Raw genomic sequence first — 22,638 nt, 5'->3', positions numbered from 1 at the left:
TTTCTTTAAATGAAAACCAGGTATTGATAACAAAATACTCTCAAATATCGATATAATAACTAGCAGGGTACTGCCTGACATCATTTGTTATTTTCAAATGTCGTTGCAATGAAAAAGTTGCAGTTATAAGCCAGCAGTCAAACCTAGGTATGAAAATGACGTACCTTGGCAGTAGGCACGTATGCCGACAAGCAAAACCTCAAATGAAAATGTTGCACTAACTTCAAATCTGCTTTATTTCAAGAAATCGTTTCCTTCCGACGCATGCAGCACACACCACCGATTATAAAACTCTCCACATCTTCCACTTTGTGCAACACCTTATCGTGTACATCGCTGCACCAAGCGATGAAAGTGCGGACTTTATTCATGTGCAATAAAACACGGAGTTCGACACAACCTTATCTTCAGTGTTCAGTGAAGTTTTACAATCTTGTCTCAGTCTTTTAAAATAATCACAGCAGTCGATGGGGCAATGCCAAGCTCTCTGCAGAGGGCGGTTTACCTTTTCCCTGCATCAATTTCTTGCAATATGGCTACTCTTTCTTACAGCGAAAACTACTTTAGCTTCTTCTTGGCGGCACCGCTGGCTACATTCATCGTCGGATCTCGCATAAGCTTCGCAATAAGGCTATCCGCAACAAAAATTCCTCCCCACACGCACAAATTGCACGAACGACCGGCCAGCGAGCGACATACAACACGGCATGGTGCGAAAAACTGCAGGTTGCTAGGCCTGCTGGCTACTGCATATAAAACCACAGCTTTGTGGTGGCGCTAGATGTTGGCACGAGACATGGTGATGATGATAGCTATAGCCCACGGCATAAAAGCAGAAATGGAAATGCCAGTTTGTTTCACAGGAGTTGCGGAGGTGTTAATTTTAGGCAAATCCATAATGCTGACGTTCATTGATTATAGAAAAAATAAATAATGTACGTTATTCTGAAATATGCGTTATATCAAAATTCATAGTTTTCATATATATTTTTAAATTGAAAACATTGGAGATCAGCTGCGGATATTCAAAAAGTTCATTCATTTGAAAAATCCGTTAATGTGGTGCTTGCAGTAACGAGATTTGACTGTACAGTGCAGTTCACTCATAACAATATTGAGAAAACCCGAAAATTCGATCGTTATAACTGATTATATTTTATATAGACCAGTGGAAAAAATAAAACACACTCACGTATTTTCCCATGCATGTACAGTAAACCCTCGTTAACACGAACTCGCATATCTCGAAAAATCGGTTAAGTCGAAATTTTTCTACGCCGCGCCTTCACCTCCCATAGGTGCTATGTATTGGCTCCCGTTTATCTCGAAGTATTTTTCGGGCGTAATGCGGATATCTCGAAATTTTTACCGGAAGGACCGAAGGTAAAGGTCATTACTGAAATGTGATACGGGCTCCGAGCGAGCGCTTTGTTCCTATAAGTGCCGAACGCGGTCACGTTCGAAGAGCGAATACAAAATTCCCGCAGACGCAGCCGCGCCTTGGGAGCAGTCACGTGAGCACCGCTCGCGCGCGGGGGCTGATGGGTCTTATCGGGCAGTCGGTTCGGCGTGGTTCGGTCAGCTGTCCTTTGCATGTGCATACCGGTTAGTGATTGCGTGGTTTCATCGCGCCATGTGCACGAAGCGTTGACTGATTTTTGTTGTGTATGTGGTGTCCGCAACGAACGACGATGTCTCGCGCTGGAGAGAAAAGTCGCCTTAATCAAGGAAGTAGACAAAGGAGGAAAGTCAAAAACAAGCATCGCCAAAGAATTTGACATCCCATTGTCGACGCTCTCGACAGTATTAAAGAACAGGCAGAAGGTATTGGACGACTTCGAGCAAACCTTCTCAAGCAAGCGGAAGCGGATTCGGGCCTCAAAATTCCCGGAAGTAGAAGCAGCATTGATGTTGTGGCTCCAGAATGTCAGGGCAGCCAACCTTCCCATGACCACCCAAATGATGATGGAAAAGGCCGAAGCTCTGGCATTGCAGATGGGCCGCATGGACTTCAGTTGCAGCAATGGCTGGTTTGAACGGTTTAAGAAGAGAAACAACGTTGTCTCGAAGACAGTCCACGGCGAGAGCGGCACCGTTGATGAAAGGGCTGCTGACAACTGGCGGAACCACCGCCTCGCTGAGCTGCAAAAGGCTTACGCGGACAAGGACATCTTCAACCTCGACGAAGCAGCACTCTTTTATAAGATGCTGCCTAGCCGCACATACACGCCGAAGGGAGAAGCGTGCACAGGCGCTAAGCAGCGCAAAGACAGGGTAACAATACTTTTCGGAGCCAACTCCATTGGCGATGAAAAGCTGCCGCTGCTTACTATCGGCAAGTCGCAATATCCACGGTGCTTCCGAAATGCACGGCTCCCCAGAGACGTGACCTACCGCGCCAATAAAACGGCCTGGATGACTGCAGCACTCTTTGAACAGTACGCACGTGATCTGGATCGCAAAATGGCGAAGGACGGTAGGAAAGTGTTGTTCGTGGTGGACAACTGCCCCGGCCACGGAAAATTCGACAACTTAGAAGCGGTTACGCTGGAGTTCCTGCCTGCGAATATAACGTCCGTGCTCCAGCCGATGGACCAAGGAGTCATTGAGGTTGCTCGCAAATTTTATAGAAAGAGCCTCCTGCACCGAATTTTGTGTTCTTACGACAGCGGTAAGAAGTACGAAATAGATTTACTGGGTGCAGTCCACCTGATCGCTGAAGCCTGGCGACAAGTCCGGCCCCTGACGATTGCGAATTGCTTCGCGCACGCGGGCTTTTCGCGCAGCGAGAGATCGCTCGAACCCTCCATGCTCGAACCAGACACTGACGAGTTCAGTGATTGTGATAAACTCTGTGACGAAGTTCGCGAAGCTACTGGTTGCGCCGGCGATACCGAAGTCATCACTTTTGAAGAATATGCACTATATGAAGCGGACGTGCCTGTTACCGGAATGCTGTCCGACGCAGATATTGTTGCCATGACTGGCAACGAAGGTGGTGATCAGGTTGATGACGAAGAGCCTAGCGAAGTGCCCACGACAGCAGAAACAAGGAACCTCCTACGCTTGCTCCGCAACAAAGTTAAATGCAGCGGCGGCGACCAACGGCTGATGCTATGCGTTCAGCAGCTCGAAGACGCTTTTGTCGGGCCGAATGCCAACGCGAAGCAGACAAGCATTACACAGTTTTTCCTGCCAAAATAATAAAGTTCAGTTTTTTCCTGAGAATTCTGCATTTATTGCTCCCTTTGTGCAGTGGAGTGTTGACGAGCGTGGCGGGCCTAGGGCCACCAAAGAATTTCCGCTTGTCGCTGTCGCGCTCAGGTTCTGGACTTGGTTCTGGGTTTTTAAAAAATAGCTATTCAATTTCTGTTATTTTTTTTTTCTTTCTCTTTTTTTTTTTTTTTTTTTTTGCGAGCGAAGTTTTTCTAGTCCAGTTTGAGCGAAGAACGACAGGTGTTGGCGGCGGCATCGCGCGACTGATCGCCAGGGACTGTCGCCAGAAATTTTCGGAATTTTTCTCAACTCGAAACTCCGCTTATCTCGAAATTTTTCCCGGATTTTACAACTTCGTGTTAACGAGGGTTTACTGTACGCTTGCTTACTTACTAGTGATGAACACTAATCATCGTAAAGAGCCCTAAACACTTTATTACAGCATACAACAATAGCCATAAAATTACTTAAAGGTCCACTGAAACGGCCACCAAGAAGCCACTGATAAACTTGTTCAGTGTGTAGAACAAATCCTTTCGAGCATTAACCCAAATTATAACTCCTTGGAACAAAGCCAACGATTTATTATTAATTTTTAAAAACAATGTTTTTTGAAATTCGCGGGCAAGAGAGGTCGTCGCTTGGCGGTGTCGCATGGAACTATTTCCTTGAACCATGACGTCACGGGTGAGTTGACTGGCAAGGCGTGCTAGAAGCTGCCATTTACTGCAGTCACTGCAGCCATGATGTCACGGACACACTTATGGTAGCTGCGAAAGTCGTCTGCTCGTGCACTGCTCGAACTCTGTGTCGGCTGTTGTTACACAGCTCGCCGCCCTTAGCGGTTAGGCGGCCATTGCCCATCAAGTACAACAACCGAAGCGACGCAGTGATCGGCGGAACGAAGTTGCATTTCAAACATCTTATTTATATAATGTGGTTTCAGGAGTACCGGAGTGTCGTCCGACGAGGCGTCAACAGCACGGTCAAGCACCGCACGATGGCAGCACCTCCTCGACCGCCGTAAATACCGCCACTGTGGCCCCTCTTCCCGCATACCGTACGCGAACGACAGGGCGGATCATTAGCACCGATGTCCGAAATAAAGCGTGCTAAAATTTGTTGGCGTCTGGAATACTGAGCCGAATATCAAGCATGAAGCCCTCGTGAGGTTCGCTGACCAGCAGCAAATTGCTGGTAAGAGCGATAGCCCTGATACAAGAAAGTTTCTGCTCAAGCCAGCTGCCGCTGGTGCATTTCGGATGATCCGATCTGCTCGTACTAGCTCTGCGATTAATTCGTCACCAGAGTTAATCCTATAATTTTTTTTACTACGGCAGGATAGTATATACAATAAGGCTGTTTCATAAGTAGACGGTTTACGACAGCGTTATCAGTTCCAAAGCGCTGATCGTCGCGGCTTTGAAGCGAAATCATTTAGGCCTAGCGACGACTAGGGACGGGCACGCACGCAGCCGTCATTCGCCGTGCTCGCACGCCCCACCCCCGCGGTAATTGTGTAACGTACCTCAGCCTGCTCGCAGCATCCCGCGCTGCAAGCACTGCAAACTCATGTACTTTCATAGCTAAGGACGCGCATTTTTTGACGGTCTGCTCAGCGACAAGCCGTTCAAACGATACTGCAGGCAGGACAAGGCTTCAGTACGCAGTCCCCGCGCTGTCGGCCGTAATCGATGACGTCGGGCGGCACAGTAGACACCGCATATTCTATACATCGGTCTTTATACGTGATACAGTGGGCAAATGAGTAACTTTGTGAAGCAGACCCACTCGTACGTTTCGAGCACTCGGGCGCCGACGAGTAGCCTCCGTCAACAGACGCCGCCATAACCTCGGCTAACGACGCAAACAGAGGTCGCCAAGCTTGGTTTGTGATAACCGCGGTTAGTGGTGTAACCATGGTTTGGTCTGCAATGTAACATGGGCTAACCACGGTTTGGTCCGCCATGTGACATGGGCTAACCACGGTTTCGCGTAACCGTGGTTATGCTGTGCGAGCTGGTAAACTCCTCAGGCGTGTGCGAGCGAGGACGGGTTGACCCGAGTACGCCAGCGAGCGAGCGGAAGTTAGTCGAAGTGACGTATTTCTGGGCGGAGCTTTGAACTTGCTTGTATTCTTTATTTTTTTTATAACTCCCTTCGGCGTACGAGTTGAGAGGGAAAATTGAAAGGGTCATTTTTAATCGCAGATATCTCTGGTGTTGCAGAAGCTAGATCGAAAATTTTTGCGAGAGAATGATGGGTGGTTCAATATCTATCTGTGTTATGGCATTGTTTACCCTTCTTGGTGACCCATTACAGTGAACCTTTAAGGGGGGAGAAAATCGTATTTTCGACCTTAAGGGGAGATGCTCCTCGAAAACATTTTTTTCTTAATATTGATGCTAGGTGAATGAAAATTGCACCACTTATAGAGATTGATCTCCTCTTTCTAAATATGCTTTTAGTTTTAAAATAGCTTAATGTTTTTATATTCTAAATGCCATGCATAAGTGAAAAACAATGCATGTTTGTGCAGCTGCTGTACACAGCAGCAAGCATGGTAGGGCAGAGCCAACTAGTTCTTCTTGTCCCCAACACTCCACTGAGTGCAAATAAGCAACATAGCAACAATCCCTTGGCATGCAATGTTTTGAGACAATTTTATATCTGGTGCTTTGTTTTTAGTGGCTAGCACCAGATAATTTTTTAAATTTGCATGCCCAAAAATACTGCTGATTGCATTTAAACCTAGATACTTGCATTCTACACATCCTAAAGATTATGCATGCCAAATTTGGTGTTGATTGAACTAAAATAACGACATAAAATATTGTGCACAAAACTCATATTCGGCCCAAAATACGAATTCGAGAAAAATGCGATTTAAAGATACAAAAGCTGTTTATTGCTGTTGTAGCAGCACTATCTGCATGAAAATTGCACACAATGCAGGCCAGGGTATTATGATACAGTGCACAGTTTTAGAATTCACCAGCATCATATGTTGCTCCCACAGTGACATTGTGAGCAGCATTCTCAAGGCGTGCTTTCTTGGCTATTTAGTGATGCTGAGACCTTGCTTCTGTCAGCCACTGCTTTGTAACCACAAGGTGCACATTTTTTGTTATGGCATTAAACTCCTTATGGTGCACTTGTTTCGGCAAACCAAGAACCACACAAAATCGGGAAAGTTGATTGTATCCAGCACCAATAACGAGCGCCGCAACCCCTGCATTGACGTTCACGGCAAAAATCTCCCTCGGGCTGGCTGAAGGGCGTCGTCCACCGGAGCTGCACACCGCGCACGACTACGACACAACGGACGTGGCACACGCTACACTGCTGCAACGCAGCTCTAGAAACAACGAGAGTCCTTTTCACTTCTTGGCCAACTCGCGAACGGAAAGTTAGCAGCGTCCGCGCTCCCGACATGCTGCTCGCTCGCCAGTGCGTTCGCGGCACCGATCTCGCCGATAAAGGCACTCGCCGTACTAGGTCTCCTCAACGCTCGAAGATCCTTATCTTCTTATCCAATGCACTGACGAAATCGTCTAAGCTGTCACTGAAACTTCAGTGCCCAGCCGGCTTCGAGCTGTCAAAAGTGTCGCCTCCGCCGAGGTTAGGCCTAGCTTCCGCGGACGTCTCCACTGCACGCCGTTTCACTTTGCCGGTGACTTCCCTTGAACGCGTGGTTTGATCGGTACTTTCGACACCGAAAGTCACGTTTCTTCTCGGATTCTATCGCAGCGACGAGCACGAAGATGCATGAAATTTTGAAAACACGCCGAAAGAAAACTAGCGGGCCAGCGTGACAGCGAGCTACGCGTCGCATGAAGAGCAGACGAGCTATGGCCGCTTCCCACACTGACAGCCAATGGCGTGGTCGAAATCGCACCACGTGATTTAAATGGCCAGTGAAAATGCTAGGTTTGGGCGGCGAAACTTTTTTTTTTTATTACTTGCTGGGGGTTTGTGAAGCGGCAAAGCCAGCTTTAGGGAGAAAAAGCGTAGGCCTGCCGCCTTGCAAAATTTCAGTGGCGTGCGACGCCGCGATTTGACGCGTCACGCGCTTGAATATGGGTCGTATCTGCCCCTTCTTTAGCCACCTTGCGTGCTTTAACAGACTTTTTAAATGATTTCGCGACTGTTTTCGGCTCTGATTTTTTTATATATTAAAGAGGAAGGATCAGTGTTGCTGAAACAGTCAAAATCACAAAAGTGACTTTTTTACTGAAAATCGCCGTTTTTCGACCCGCGTCTCCCCTTAAGACAATATTTTTTATATACTGGTAGATTTTGATGAAAGTTGCACCATTTATGCAGCTTTTCGTGCTGATTTCAAATATGCACAATAATTTTATATAAGCCATTTAGTTATGAAGATATTGAGCACTTTATGTTCTTTGTTTGGAGGTTGTAGTTGGTTAACTACAGGAGTTATAATGAAAACTGACGTATCAAATCAATTTAGAACACACAGAGAACGCAAAAATCAAGAATGAATGTCCTGGTTCCATTTTAACCAAAGTTACAGCTTGTCAAAGTTCAGAGACCAAAAAGCCACCTTGACACTCCAGAAAACATGCAATTTTTAAAAACGTTCCTTATTATATAACACAAATTAATTTATATTTTTGCACTGTACATGAGTTTACCTTTTTGGTGCAAAAGGAATTATAGCAATATCATAAGTAGAACCAGAGATATTGCACCTCCTAACATGTACTGTCCTCAATATTTTGATTTTGAGAAACTGATGAAAAACGTGTTGATAAATTTTTGAAGCATCGAACCTAACAGTAACTCATTAAAGTGGGTTCTGACTAGCTTCTGATGTCAATGCATCATTTACCATCGATATAATTTGCCCTTAAGGTCCGGATGCCGCCACCAAGACGAGTACATTTGTATTGTGACATTCGCAAAAGTTGGTGCCAAGTTCTCATGTTCATGCTGTAAACGCAGTCAGCCTGCAACCAATGATAAGCGACCGTTGCTCGTCTTGCACAGCGTAGCATTCAGAAGAAAGTTTATTTCGACAAGATTTGGGATTCCGCGCAATCTTCTCTATATTCCGCGTGTTGCGGGACGCTGCTTTGCGACTGCCGCTGTGGCTGGTCGCGGCACTGCCTCACAGGGCGATCTATCCCGGCGTTGAAAGCTGCACTTGCTCATCTGCACCATCACGATTCTATAACGGCAGATCGTGCCGCTCCTCGCTGCCGCACTGAGCACGACCGGCTATGCTACGCCGTTATCAGGCCATCGCAGACTCGACGCGGAGCGTCGGCACTTCATCATTGATTGCAGATAACCAGAGGCAGCGATGCAGCGTCCCCGGCACGTTTATCTTCTCTAGCTACTTTTTTTTTTAGGTTAATAACGAAGCGTGAAACTTAATATTGCGCATTTCGCGTTGTGGTTACGATGAGGAAGAGACGCTAGACCGACTAGGCCTATAGAAGAGACCTTTTCAAAATGGCACTGGACCGCGAGCAGTCGACGCCGCTAGCCAACCAAAGCTAGCCATTTTGCTCACGTGCGATGGGAGTCCAATAGCAGGGCGTGTTTCACGCGATTTTGTTCCTTTGTTTTCCGCTTTGGTGGGCTCGCTCACGGTCACCAACAGAGATATAGGAATGGCCTGAATCGCGATCTTTCGAATGACACCAAGATTATGCCTGCGGATCGCATATTTCTCGAACTGCGGGAGATCGAAATTCGGCGTGATTTGACCTCAGTTTAAAGGGCCACACGCGCAAATTCTCGTCTTTGGAATGCTGTAACGCGCAAATTAGGCGACATTTTTCAACGAAACTTTGGAGATAGCTGCGGAAAGATCTCAGAATCGCGAAAACGAGAAAATTGAAAATCCGATTTTCTGATCGATTTTCGGCTCCAAAGACCGGGTCCCCCCTTAAGCATACTTAAAGGTAGGAAATTCGGGCTCGCTTGAGCAGCAGCTGAAGCTTGACAACTGCTGTGAGCACCACTTCCAGTAGCCCGTAAGCTGGCAGCAGTCCTTTTTGGGGGGCCTGAAACTGATTAGCGACTAGATGAACTGAAGAGCGTCCCCAGTCTTGATGATCATTAAAATCGTAGAGTGCGAATGCCCGTATTTTTTCACGAGGCTTCCAACCTTGAAAGCCTGCGAGAAATCCTATGAAACTACAGTTTCATCTCGAGAGCTATCACGCCATCCGTCAATGTGGAGCGATAACGATACAGCCGCAGCCGCACCTTTTGCGCGGCAACAGGCTGCGATTGCGATGATGATAGCGCTCATTTCCTTCCGTTTTCGCCGCTATGTCAAGTTTTCACGTCACTGTCTTCATAATATTTTTTTTTTTATTAAACATTCAGTCAAATTTCCATGGTAAACGCCTACCAGGTGGCGATAAAGCTACCATCGTATCCTATGTACCACCGATAATCGATCGTTATATGTGGTTTATTTTTAAATCGCAATAAAAAAAATGATAAATTATAAGAATTTGATCGTTATAAGAGATATATCGCTAAATCTGGTAGCGTTATAAGTAGACTGCACTGTACTGCCGAAGTACTTATAGTGCATCAAGTTTAAAACATATATTTGCTAAATCCACTGATCGGGAATTCCCGGAGAAAGAAGAATGCCGCTACATTTGGTGCAGTACCGTCAGTCCTCAAGCATTCCACAGCGCAAAGATCAGGAGGTGGAAACAGCGCTAAACGAACATTAAGTGGGCTTTGCTATGTACTGCCATTTTCCTTCCCACTTCAAAATGACAGCCACACACCAGGAGCAGTCTCACTGGCAATGTCCTTACATGCACTGCACCACGGCTAAGGTCTGCTGCTCTCACTGGCTAGAGCTGATGAAAATTAATGGCACTACACCATCTCACATCACACTGTCATCAACAAGGATAATGACCGGCATAACATGCCGTGCTATGTGTCACCATCGATCCCTGGCTCAAGTGATCCATGGGGCAAAATGACGTCAGATATGCTGCAGGTTCTGTCACAATGCGTGAAGACACTGCCCGTCCAATAAGGGGGTTCCACCCACCTTTGCAGGGTTGGCGATCAGCATGACTTGCGTAATGGCAGCAGCGGGCAGAATGGGGTTGTGCGGTGGCAGCTCCGACCCAGACGGCGGCTGCATCTTGATTCGCATCGTCGGCTGCAGAGGAAAAGATAGTCGAGGAACAGTCAGCAGTGGCTCAACTTCATTACATGCTAGGTACTAGAGGGAGAGCTCTTCGTGATTATGCTGCAAGTGAAAGGTGACATTGTGAGCATCATGATACTACATGCTCAGCTTCTGATCCTTGAATGGAATCACAGGGTCTCCTGCTCATGGTCAAAGTCATGGGTCAACAATGATGCTAGTGCAATTTCACTTTGAAGGTTTGTCCTTGATGTCGGCTGAAGGTCAAATGGCTACACGGACATGAAACTTGGGCTTTGTACCGCGTAAAGCAATCACCCTAGTCAAGCAGTCAAGCAGACAGGTGTAAGCAGCAGTAGCTATTACTGTAAGACGGCAGTCATGGGCTGAAACACCCTACAACTTGCCAATGTACTTATCATTGCCATCAGCTCAACTGCTGGACAGTTTCGTAATAAGGTCTGCAATGAGTAGGCCCTTGCCGCCGATGCGCTCACTGTCTGACTTATTCTTTGAAACAAGATTTCGCAGTGCCATCTCCATTAGTTTCTGGACGTGGTTTGCACAATCCTCCTCCTCAACTGTAATAAAGCCATGCACTTCGGCCTCTTGAACCGCTAGGTATGACCGCTGTCACCATTGCATTGAGTCGTTGTGTATCTCAGGCCATGATGGGAGGGTGCTGAAACAGAATCAGGGAGCCTCCATTTGGCCTCATTTGCTGGTTGTGTTCTTTTGGCAAATGTGGTTTGCTCTCCACACTGCATACTCTTGGCTGTTGAGTTCTGGTCCGCACTCACAGCCGAGGCAGAAATTGGAAAGAACTAGTTTAGCACATAGCCAGAAAACTGTTTTATAACTATGGCCACTCAAATGTGCGATGAATGCCCACGTGTGTGCCATGTCCCATCGAAACAAACTGCAATGTTCCCAGGGTTTCCAAAGTTAAACTGCTGGTACAGTTTCTTAACTGCTTTCACACACTCTCCCAAAGTCTCGCTGTATGCTCGTGTCGAGACTGGATTCAATTATTCCTTCAAGTGGCTCTTTCTGTGGAGGCCTCTATGCGATACTACAAGATTTGCAAAAATATTGTTCAGGGCCGCCGGACCCAGCCCTGCGCTTTGAACAGCATGTGCCGCAAGTAGATTTATTTCAAATGGCTTGCAGTTTGCCGCCAACTTCGTTGAGACCCAAGGAGAGCTCCATTCTGTACATCGTTCCCCACAGTTGCAGCATTCCATTTTTAGCTCGGCAGTCAGTCCGTACTAGCACTCATCTTTCGTCATATTTACTGTCTGGCGATACACCCGGAAGCCAACGCACTCAAGCAAACTGTTCACTGCGCGGAAATCTACAAGCATGCATGCCGTCGATGATGAGCTCGGCGCACTAGGCAACATCCCAAGAAGCTCAGTTTCCATGCTGTCACCGAAACAGATGCCAGCTCTGTAGCTGCTTCCGTGGCTCTCTTCGTCAAAACTTTCCATTCTTCACTGGTTAAAAAGTGCGCGTCGATTTTTCTCCATTTTGATCGAAGGTTTTCATTGACAGAAACCGGTGCGTCGATAACTGTGATGACAGTGGTCGTCTCACCAGCCAAGTCGTGTTCGGCTGGTGTAAAGCACTTTGGCATTCCAGGTGTGTCCGCAGTGGTTAACGCAGGTGGTGGCGGCAGTTCGTGACACTTATCGGCAGATTTCTAGCACTCGGCGTTCCAGGCGCATCCGCAATGGTTACCGCTGATGACAGCGGCAGTTTACGACACTTTTGGGCGCGTTTCTTCCCGTTTTTTGCCAAACTTGTGCACGGTATGAAATTGGCGAGGCATAGCAGCGGTTGATGTTTTGACAATGGCGCCATCTTGGTGGCTGCACTCCAATCACATGCAGAGAATTTATCATGTGAGACGCGAGAACCAATAATGTAGCTCTACACTGCGTTCAGCTCGTGCCTTGTATTTTGCTTGCTGGGCGGCTTGGACTGGCTTAACTTGGCAGGAAAGCAAGTCGAAAGGAGCATCTTTTGAATAAGCCGAAGATGGCCACGATCTGGCAGTTAGTTTATACGTCATGGACGTTGCAAAACAGATGATTTTTCATGCATTGCTCCTGCGTATTTTTCTTCACTTTGGCCCTTTAATGCCACTTAATAAACTAAAAACACGTTTTTTGGTGCTGAATTTTCAGTAATAGATACAGCAAGTCATGAGGAATCCAAATTTTAAAAAATTCAAAAATCACTTTTTTTCGCTATTCTTTTGTGCTCAAGACCATCGCCCATTTCTTTCCAAATGGCTCCAGCTGAGATGTCTTTAGTCTGCATTCGTTCACTGACCGTCTCTTCCCCACACTGCAACAGCGGCAGCCAATTGGTGGTCCACTGAACAGAAGCTGCACAGGACACAAGACACAGAACAGCCCCCGCACAAGACACCCCCTTCATCTGCTACTCTTTGTGCAGCCTTTGTGTTTCAAGCAGCAGTCGGGATGAATCATGCGATTCTTTAACGTAATGTAGGTCTAGAAGACATCCTTAATGTCAGTGTCCAAGGTCACGGCTTTGTGTTTCAAGCAGCAGTCGGGATGAATCATGCGATTCTTTGATGTAATGTAGGTCTAGAAGTGTCCAAGGTCACGGTCGTGGGTCAACATTGATGTTAGTGTGGTTTCCCTTTTAACCTTTATGTGAGCTGAAGGTCAAACAACTAAGGTCAAGCAGGTGCACCCCTGCCTGCACAGTGGACCATGACAAAGCGGCAGACTCACCTTGTTAACAGCAGCCTGGAAAGAAATCTGGTGCACAGGCAGACTGCTCTGACTTGTGATGGATGCCACGAGCACCGACACGTGCTCCTGGGGACGGTTGCGTGTAATGTGCACCACCGCACGCACCCCGTTCTGGTCGTGGAGGCTCAGTGGAGGCTGCGAGCCTGCATTGTCCCGGACAAAGTCAGCCATGTCATTTCTTTCTCTCAAATTCTCATTTTCCCCTCACTCTAATGCCTTCTTGCCTATTAGTTTTAGAGCACAGCTTTAAAGTGACCAATTTTTTCCAATGACTATTTCCGATCAAATAATAAATTTTTTTTTCTGCATACTATAAACGAATGGACTTTCCTCCCTGTAGATGTATTAACGTCCCACAACTTTGCAGAAGAGATCAAAGCATTTTTCTCAGATAAACCATTCCAAATAAAGCAGCTTTTCCAATGCTCTTTTTTGCATGTATTCAAATTCATTTATACTGTGATGTTTTTTCCACTTCCTGTTAATTGGCACAATTTTCCCAAGCTGTTTGTAGACTTCTATGTGCAGTTCTCCCCTATTTAGTTTTGTTAGTTATTGTGCTAGGGTGAGAATTCAGTCTGTGTAACAATGCTACAATCTCCATCTTTTCGTGAGCTTCTACTATGTTCTGCATTGTCATGTCTTGTGCCCTTCCTGCTTGAGACAAGTTTACGGCCTGCAGTATGAACAAATACATAAATAAAACACAAGATTGTATGCAGTCGGCATAAATATATATACAGTCGAAACTTTATAAAACAAACCTCAATGCAATAAAATTTGCGATGTAATAAACTTTTTTATTTCCAAATCTCTGCCCGATTGAAAACTGCGCATTTTTTTCACGATGTAACAAACTAAATTTATGCCACACTTTAAATTTAACAAAGTCCTCCTGCATTGCATGCATATACGACTTCAGCCCTGACACACCGCATTAGAAATCTGCCCTTTTAAGTGCCAATTTTTCTGGCAGTCTGGAATCCGCTAGCGAAACAAAATGATGACAGGGGCGTACTGCCGCGCCATCCATCGCATGCATACAAAACGGTGCGGAAGCTTTAGGACACATCATGCCATGACGTCACTGGCCTGTCGGAACCACAAAGCGCCAGCTGGAATTACCGTATTTACTCGCGTAGTGAACTTACTTTTATATTTAAGAAAAATCACGTGAGTTGGAGGGGAGGATTCAATATGCATTAAAATTTTTGTTTTTTTTTCTTTTGCGAGTTATCTATCCCAGCCATCAATCATCAAAGAAAGCAGGCAGTCAGCCACGATCATTGCTCGGCTTTCAGCACCGTTCGCTTAAAAAAAAAACGGCGCTTGCTGCTATCATATTCCAATGATTTTATGGTGGCGGCACCTGCCCACCCCAATCGCTGCATGATAACATACCAAAAACCAGGCTTGAGCAGCGTGCCAAGCAAGACGCCACAGGCACTCCTCTCAAGGTCACTTGCACCCCATCATACCATCACTAGAGCTAATGCCAACAGACCCACTTACTGTGATGTTCTCACTACGCAGCACCTTGGCGCACTGCCAAGAAATACACTGCACTGCGATGGGGCAAACGGAGAGACTTGTCTCTGTTTGCAAAATTTGAGTGATGATGATGATACCAGTGGCGACATCTGGCAGAGGCTTAAAGTAGCAGGCACAGTGCTCGCTCTTTGTGCACGTGGAAAAAAATTATGAGTTCGTGTTCGCTCATTATGTGCTCCTGATATACAAAATAACATCTGGTGCCCTTGTTAGTGCTATTATTGGCAGATTTTCTTGCTTATTTCCTGAATTCATAATTTACAAGTTCCCAGCAGTTTTCCACAATCCTGTTATTTCATTTCGGCAGCTAAAACTTAGCAACCTCAATGTAACGAAATTCACGATTTAGCAAAATTTTCAGCTGCAAGTAGGACTTCGTTATATTGAGGTTCAACTGTACTCACATAATAAACCCACTTATTTTGAGAATAATAGAAAAATTGAGATCAGCTTAGGAGGTGAGGTCATTACACCAGGAAAAGAACGTTTTTGTGAGTCAAAATTTTATGTATGTCCATCTGTCCGTAGTCCTCACCCACCCACCACCTACCCACCCATTTGCACAACACGAGAGCGGTGATCCAAGCGATGCAGTGAAGCGACCTGTTGCTTCGCGAGAGTGTAGATGACGCCGCGCACGTAGCCGCCAGCCGAGTTTTGCCCTCTTTTCCGCCCTAACATTTGCCTGAAATGCGTAAACATGCTCTGTTTGCAGGTTATATATTTCATTTGATTTGAAATCTCTTTGCTATATATGCTGACGCACGTTTATTTACTTCATTAAAACCAGACCCAAAATGTAATTGCAAATGCAAAAATAGGAGCGGGAAATCGAAATCCCTTTGTTATAACCACTATTTTCCTATAAGTGGCTATGCTATAAGCAGGTTAGACCGTATACAAAAAGATTTCCAAAGTAGCTGTGAAAATTTCACGCTACTGAATGTTCCTTCCAATGCAAATAATGCGCCCACACCTACTACTGTAATTTTGTCTGGGGTACCACATAAAATGCCAATAAACATTAAGTTACTACAGTCTGAAAAGAACCATCAGGTACAGAGCAAATCATCTCTCCCACACAGGTTGAATTTTATGCATGTGTATTTCCTAAAATACTTTTCCTGACTTCGTAACTGCCCCCACATCATTAAAACGTCAAAAACATTCGTTTCCACAAGATACGCTGATAGCTTGTACATTCCTCACTTTAGAATTAACTACAAACATCACTTGTTAAATATAATCTCGATTCAGTTCTCAGTAGGTTCAATTTTCATTGTAAGTCTAAGTTAAACCAGTTAAGGCAACAATTTCTAAGCATGTGTAACAATTTCTTAGCATGTAGAACACTTCAGTGTTGACGCTATATTTGCTTAAAGTGAATCAGGAAGGATTCACAGCCTCTGTGCATCAAATTAAGGCTAAATCTGGGCTCAACTGGTTACTTATTAAGAATGTAAGTGTTGTTTCGAATTATAAACCATTTGGACATGAAAAAGAACAGCCAGATGAGATAACTTGCAACTGTTTATCTCGAGCATCTTGAAAGATTCTCTCATAGTCACTGCAGAACGAAGATACCTCTTGCATCCCTCCCTTGCACTGTGGATGTGCAACCACCTCCGTCTCCCTTTCTTGACGATCTGCAGTAGACACTAGGATAACGTTCAAGGTTGCCTATCCGAACCTGACGCGACAGCAAGGTCTACTAAACCAGCATGACCCGACTAAATTTCAACAGACATTAATCAATCATTGCACCAAGTAAAAAAACTATTACTCATCTCTTTCCAACCCACTTCTTCAACCTGTTACACTTTTTCTTTTTCTTGTTGTTACCGCCTCTTACAGCCCATTAAATTATGATGATGATGATAGTGTTGGTGGTAATGACGAAAAAGAAGTCAGCCTGGCTTCTTCCTCACAGCCTCTCAGAGACGTCCCTCACCCGGCTGTATCTGGTCCAATGGCACAAACAGGCCACTCAGAAGGTCGTCGACACTCTTGGCTGGGGACCCTGCAAGGTAGGCACCCTCCACTGGGGCCAGCATGGATGGCCCCAGGGGCAGCATCTTGGGACCGATGCCCCCAGAGTGCAAGGAGATCCCCGTTGATGAAGGCACACTACAGGAGCTGGCCGCTGCTACCAGTGGCCGCGGCGGCATCTGGTTCAAGGGGATTTTCTGCGGTGTACTGCGAGAAGAAATCGCCAAGCATGTGCAATGACCGCCGTTTGCTGTCGTGCACAATGCTCACGAGCGTTACAGTGAATGGTCAATTGTGACGCATGTTGTTTAGAAGCAATGCCTTCTCTAAATATGATCATTCTTAATAGCATAAGAGAAGCCCGGCTAGAAAGCAGGCACAAATTACCATCATTGGCAGGTATTAGTCAGGCACTGATTAGTTTACGGTATGTGTGATGTCACAAGACCATATGTAAGCGTGAATGCACAGGAAGCACAGCATTGCAGCAGTGCCCTATCAGGAATTCCCCTCCAAATGAACTCAAGACGCCACTGTGGGGAAACGAAGTAAGGCCCAGCACCCCACCCACCTGAAACTGCTCCATGCATAGAACACATTCCAGTAAGCAGAACATGCTTTTCCTTTGTGCTCCACTCTCCCACTTTCTTCCCTGGAACGTTACTATGTACTGTCGTAGTTGGCCACTGTTTCCCGAAGACATCTACAGGTGGTGACATCACTTCGTCTCGTGGCTGCCGGCGCAGCTCGAGAAGCGCGTAAGCCCGAATACAGGTAGTGTAGTCGCAGGAGTCTGCGTGGCTGGTCGCTTGATGGTATTCCCCTGTTCCATGCGGGAACTAAATGTTACAGGTGCATGCCGCAGAGTACGAGATTGTCTTACATTATATCGTGTGCTTGAATGCACGGTATGCCTTCTTTCTCCAAAATGCGCGTTTGTGGAAGCCATTGAAGCCCCGAGTAGCTGGACGGTGCATCCAACAGTGTATGCTCACTGAACAACATGGCTCTCTTGCACAAAGTAACTGATGATTGCAAATTTTTTTTAGAACGATTTTTTTGAGAACTAGTCACACTGACGGTGGGGCTCTTCTTATTGCTCTGCTGATAATCTGGCACTGTACATTCAGATATTTTCTCCGCCAACTCAATGCCGCCCCACAGTTGTGCAGAAGGAGCGATTATTAGTTCCCAGGGCTCCCGAAATGGCCGCCCCACATGACACGTGAGCAAGCTGCAAAGAGAGGCACTCACGTGGGGAAGTCACCCTGGGAGCCTGGGTTCTGCGGCAAGGCCTGCTTGATCAGAGACTGGCCCAGAGCATCCAATTCCTCCAGGCCACGAGACTTTCCCAGCAGGGAGCCTGTACGCATGGTTGGGTTAGCATTAGTTAGCGTGCGCAAGCGTCAGAAGAGTGTAGCTTACGAAGCCACACACTGCAGTCCCAGTTGCTGGAGCAGCCGCGCTTGCACAGAAACAAGGCAACACTCATGAGATGTACCCCAACTTACTTCAAGAACACCTAGCTTACTGAACTCGCAGCAGCACAGGAACTAGATGGCAGCAACAATGACAGGCATGCAAAACAATTTAAATAATTAAGTTGGGCTAATTGGCAACAATCTCCAGAAATTCACCAAACTTCCCAAACAGCTTTGCTCACAGCTAAACAAGTCTACCTGTGGCACCAGTGTTGTTGCCGCCACCGATGCTATTGCCAAGGTGGCCACCGTGCTGGATGTACGAGGGAGTCGGCCGCAGGGGAGATGACAGCAGGCCGCTGGCTGTGCTCGGTGCTAAGAGCTGTGGTGGTGTCACCTGGTGAGAAGGGGAGTAACCCGGATGCTGCCGGGAGGTGCCCCCAAAGGCCGTGAATGGGGCAGTCCCTCCTCCGCTAGCACCCTGGGTGAGTCCCGGGGAGAAGAGGGAACCCAAATCCGCCATACTGCTGGTTGCTGTCGGAGGGCCCGGATCTCCTATGCCTGCGGTAACGACGATCATTTATTTTTTTCATCTACCTACATTGCACCCAGAGGGCATTACAGCAGGGGGGTATTACAAAAAATGGCATGTAAAAAACAAGGCAAAGTCATCAGGACAATCACCAAGAGCGGTAAGATTTCAACGTAGAAGTGAAACAATAAAGTTCGGATAAGGTGAACAAGTAAACGGACCCAACACTGACAACTTGCCAGAAATATACTAAGCTAAAAAAAGAAATAAAAGCTGAAAAGCAGGAATACAAAAGTGATATGTAAAATGAAGCATAATAGTCAAAGCAATCAGCCAGAATAGCAAGTCGTCAAGGAATGAAGGAAGCAGTCAACTGAGAAGACGGTAAATAGGCATAGCAGACTCAACCCAAACTAGCCAGCAGCATACTAAAGCAGAAAAGCAGGAACCAAATCTTTACACTGAGGCAAGCAGGTGCTGCAAGAGAGGAACTGGAAAAGTATCGTCAGCCGCCGATACTACACATTCTGATAGTTTGTTCCATTGTTTTATTGTTCGTGGGAAAAAAAGGACGCATGATATACAGTTGTGCAGCAGGCTATTTCATGAATTTTGCAACTGTGGTTTTTCCTGGCAGAGATAAACGTAGGCAGTTTTAGATAAACATCGCGATCAACTGAGATCTCTCCCCACGCTATTTGCTTCAACAGTGTAAGCCTAGATACAGATAACGTGTTTCGAGAAGGTGCCATGAAAGGGCTTTCTTCAGTGCGGTAATGCTAGTATTATACAAGTAGGAATTCACCACGAAACGTGCAGCCCTATTTTGAAAAGCTTCTAATTTATTTATAAATGTAACGGAATTAGGATCCCAGACTGCGACGGCATACTCTACGATGGAGCGGACATTAGTAAAACATCAAAATTTCAGGGCTGCCCCTCGTGATGTGAGGGGCAGTCCTGAAATTGCGCTTGATGAAATTAAGTGCACGGCCAGCTTTCATAGTTATATATTCTACGTGTTTATTTCATGTCAGGTTAGAGGAAAAAATGATTCCAAGGTATTTAACGTTATCAACCAAAACTAAATTTTCTGTACCCAAGTAATACAGTGCCTCCACATTTGTGCGCTTTCTGCTGAACCGGATGTCATTACATTTCGAAAAATTGAATTTCATATTCCATTTGTGACACCATAGCGTGATACGATTAATATCTGTTTGGAGCTTAGCAGCATTGGCCTGCATGAATATACACTTCCGTATATAACGCAATCGTCAGCGTACAATCGGACATGAGATGTGATATTAGTACATATGTCATTTATGTAGATTAGAAATAGTAGGGGTCCCAAGACTGAGCCTTGAGGTATCCCAGACGTTACAGGTGATATGTAAGATACAGAGCCATTGATTAAAACCTTCTTGAAACGATCAGATAGGTATTGTTCAATCCGTCTCAGAACTGAGGGAGGTAGACCAAGGTATAAAAGTTTAAAAAGGAGGAGAGAGTGTGGTACGGTATCAAAGGCTTTTTTAAAGTCTAATAAAACACAGTCGACTTGCACGTCAGAATCAAATGCAGAAAAAATGTCAGTGAATTCCAAGAGTTGAGTGACACAGAAAAGTCCTGCCCTAAACCCATGTTGAGTATTAATAAAAAATTATTGGCCTGCAAGTGATTTACGTTGGAGTAGATGATGCGTTCTAAGGCTTCGCAACTCACACAGGTAAGAGAAATTGGTCTATAATTCGAGACAACACAGCGACAACCTACCTTGTGTACCGGACCATGTTGGCAGTTTTCCATTCTAAAGGAAAGAAAGGTTTCCAGAGACTTATAAAATATGACAACCAAGAATCTGGCTATGCTTGCCGCACAGGCCTTTAAAACAGTACATGGAATAAAATCCGGACCATAAGCTGAGTTGGGCTTTAAATCAGAAAGCAGTTTCGTCACTCCTTCACAGGTTGCGAAGAACCGAGACACTGGGGGTAGATTATGGTTCAGCGGTTCTTGGTTGGCTAAAGGTATGGGAGTAGAAAAAACGGATTGAAGGTAACAGTTGAACCTGTTAGCTTTCTCGACGTCATTAGTGATGTAGCCTAATTCAGGTTGTTCAGAGAGTATGAGTGGAATAGAAATTGGTCTTTTCGGCTGGACTTCACGAATTTCCACAGCTCCTTTGGGTTTTCTTTGATTTTATGGCCTAGCGAGGCATAAAATTTCAGCTTTGAGTCTTCTATTTTTATTTTTATTTCCTGCTCAAGTGCCGTAACCCGTAACCTCTCCCGATGGCTCCTGTACTCACGCCTGCTCACGCGCTGATTGGTCCCGACGCAGCAGGCCTGCGTGCCACCATTCAAGCATGTGGCGCCATCTAGTGCAATCAAGTCAATTCAGGTGCCTAAAGCCGTGGCCACCGCGATCGGCTTCCAAGTCATAGCGGCCACATAGCCTCCGCTATGAATAATCCAGCTATCACGGATCGGTGCTTATTTGCTTATATAACAACTCTTTGTAAAAAGGAGCATCAATCACCATTAAATTGCTAGGATTGTTTGGCCAATACTGAAGTCCTGGTAGAACTAATTACAGCAATACAAGCGAGTTTTTTTTTTTCTTTTGCTGCTAACTCCACTGCTGAAGGCGTCGTGCAAAGCAAGAAAATATTTCACGAGACGGGCTTTTCAGTAAAATTGTGCGAAAGTCAGATGTTTATTACAGTGTTAGCCCGTTCCGAAGCTCCGTCCGCTGCCGCTTCGATGTGAAACCAGCTAGGGCTAGCGACGTATAGGGTAGGCAGGGAGTGGCGCAGTTTGTTCGTGGCGCGCCATCGAGAGGCACTGTTGCCGAAAACTCTACACTTGTGCAGGCATGCTGTTGGGGCCCGAGTATAGCAGGCAGTCTTCATATGTACACCGGGTTCAAGTTGTACTAGTCCGGCATAAAATGAAAAAAGTAAGCTCTGCCTACCCTTTCGGAGTCCGATCGGTGTGCCTGCGCGAGTGTGCGCAAAGTATACTCAAGCTTCATGCTTGAAGAACACGCTGACAGCAGGATCGAACACCAGATGAAGTAATTGTAACATGCACCAGCGAAGAAACCATCGAGTAAAGTGAACAGAAGCATAGAACTTTCTCGGGGCTTGGCTAGAATCTAGTCTGGCCATGCCCAGAGGTGCAGACACGGTGAGCTATCCTGTGTTGTCACTGCTCTGCTTTACCGACTCCACGTCACAGTTGTTTGATGACGTCGTGTTGTTTACCTATGTACACGTTCTCATCGCAGAGATGTCACTGTCGATAGGTTTTGAAAAACGGAGTACAGTCAACGACCGAATTTTCGGATGGCCAAATTTTCGGACATGCCCGATATTCCGGACATCTTCGTGGCACCGCCACGAGCTTCATAGAATCAATGTATAAGGGCATCTGAAATTTCGGACGCTCGAACCCCCTGCCATCCAATTTTTCGAACTTTTTTGATGCAACGGAAGGTCTGAAACCGCAACTGCATCATACAAAGCCGCCATTTTATCTATCTCCCAGTCTGCGTACCATGTCACACCTGTCACACCATGTCGCACCATGTCACACGCCTTACCTAGCCGCCACACACCGATTTGGTCTGGCCACTCTGGCTATGTTCACCAGCGCCTCTTCCGGAGTTTTCGGAAGCGCCGTCGACGCCGCAACCGTTTCGCCTTTTCGTTGCGCAGACTGCTGTGAGCATTATACCACGAAGCGCGGGAGTGATGATGAGGCTACGTGCGGCAAATAAAGTGCTTTACCAATTTCTGCTCTTGGCTACCCTGTACTTTTAAAACAAGAGTAAGTTCTGCTTGAAAGTAATGTTATGGTTATATTTACAATAGCTGACCTAAGAATCCTGATTCACACCTATTTAAATTTGCTTTTAGCGGTCTAAAACATTTGCTCAAAACTTTTCCCCGCATAGTTATAGCACCCCCCAACC

General features: G+C 46.0%; 1 protein-coding gene across 1 annotated transcript in view; it reads right to left on the bottom strand.

The window, feature by feature from the left end:
- Positions 1-22,638, bottom strand: part of Gga (ADP-ribosylation factor-binding protein Gga) — a 75,227-nt gene that overhangs the window by 7,384 nt on the left and 45,205 nt on the right. The window contains exons 11-15 of the mRNA XM_084604890.1: positions 18,387-18,689; positions 17,962-18,070; positions 16,670-16,914; positions 13,147-13,310; positions 10,277-10,390 (exon numbers count right to left, since the gene is read on the bottom strand). Coding sequence (XP_084461016.1) covers positions 10,277-10,390; positions 13,147-13,310; positions 16,670-16,914; positions 17,962-18,070; positions 18,387-18,689 — 935 coding nt within the window. The remainder of the gene's footprint in view (positions 1-10,276; positions 10,391-13,146; positions 13,311-16,669; positions 16,915-17,961; positions 18,071-18,386; positions 18,690-22,638) is intronic.

The sequence above is a fragment of the Amblyomma maculatum genome, chromosome 5 (assembly GCF_055883805.1).
Source record: "Amblyomma maculatum isolate TAMU_Amacu chromosome 5, ASM5588380v1, whole genome shotgun sequence".
Lineage (NCBI taxonomy): Eukaryota > Metazoa > Arthropoda > Arachnida > Ixodida > Ixodidae > Amblyomma > Amblyomma maculatum.
Note: the sequence above shows the minus strand (reverse complement) of the source record. Positions and strands in the feature narration are given on the sequence as shown.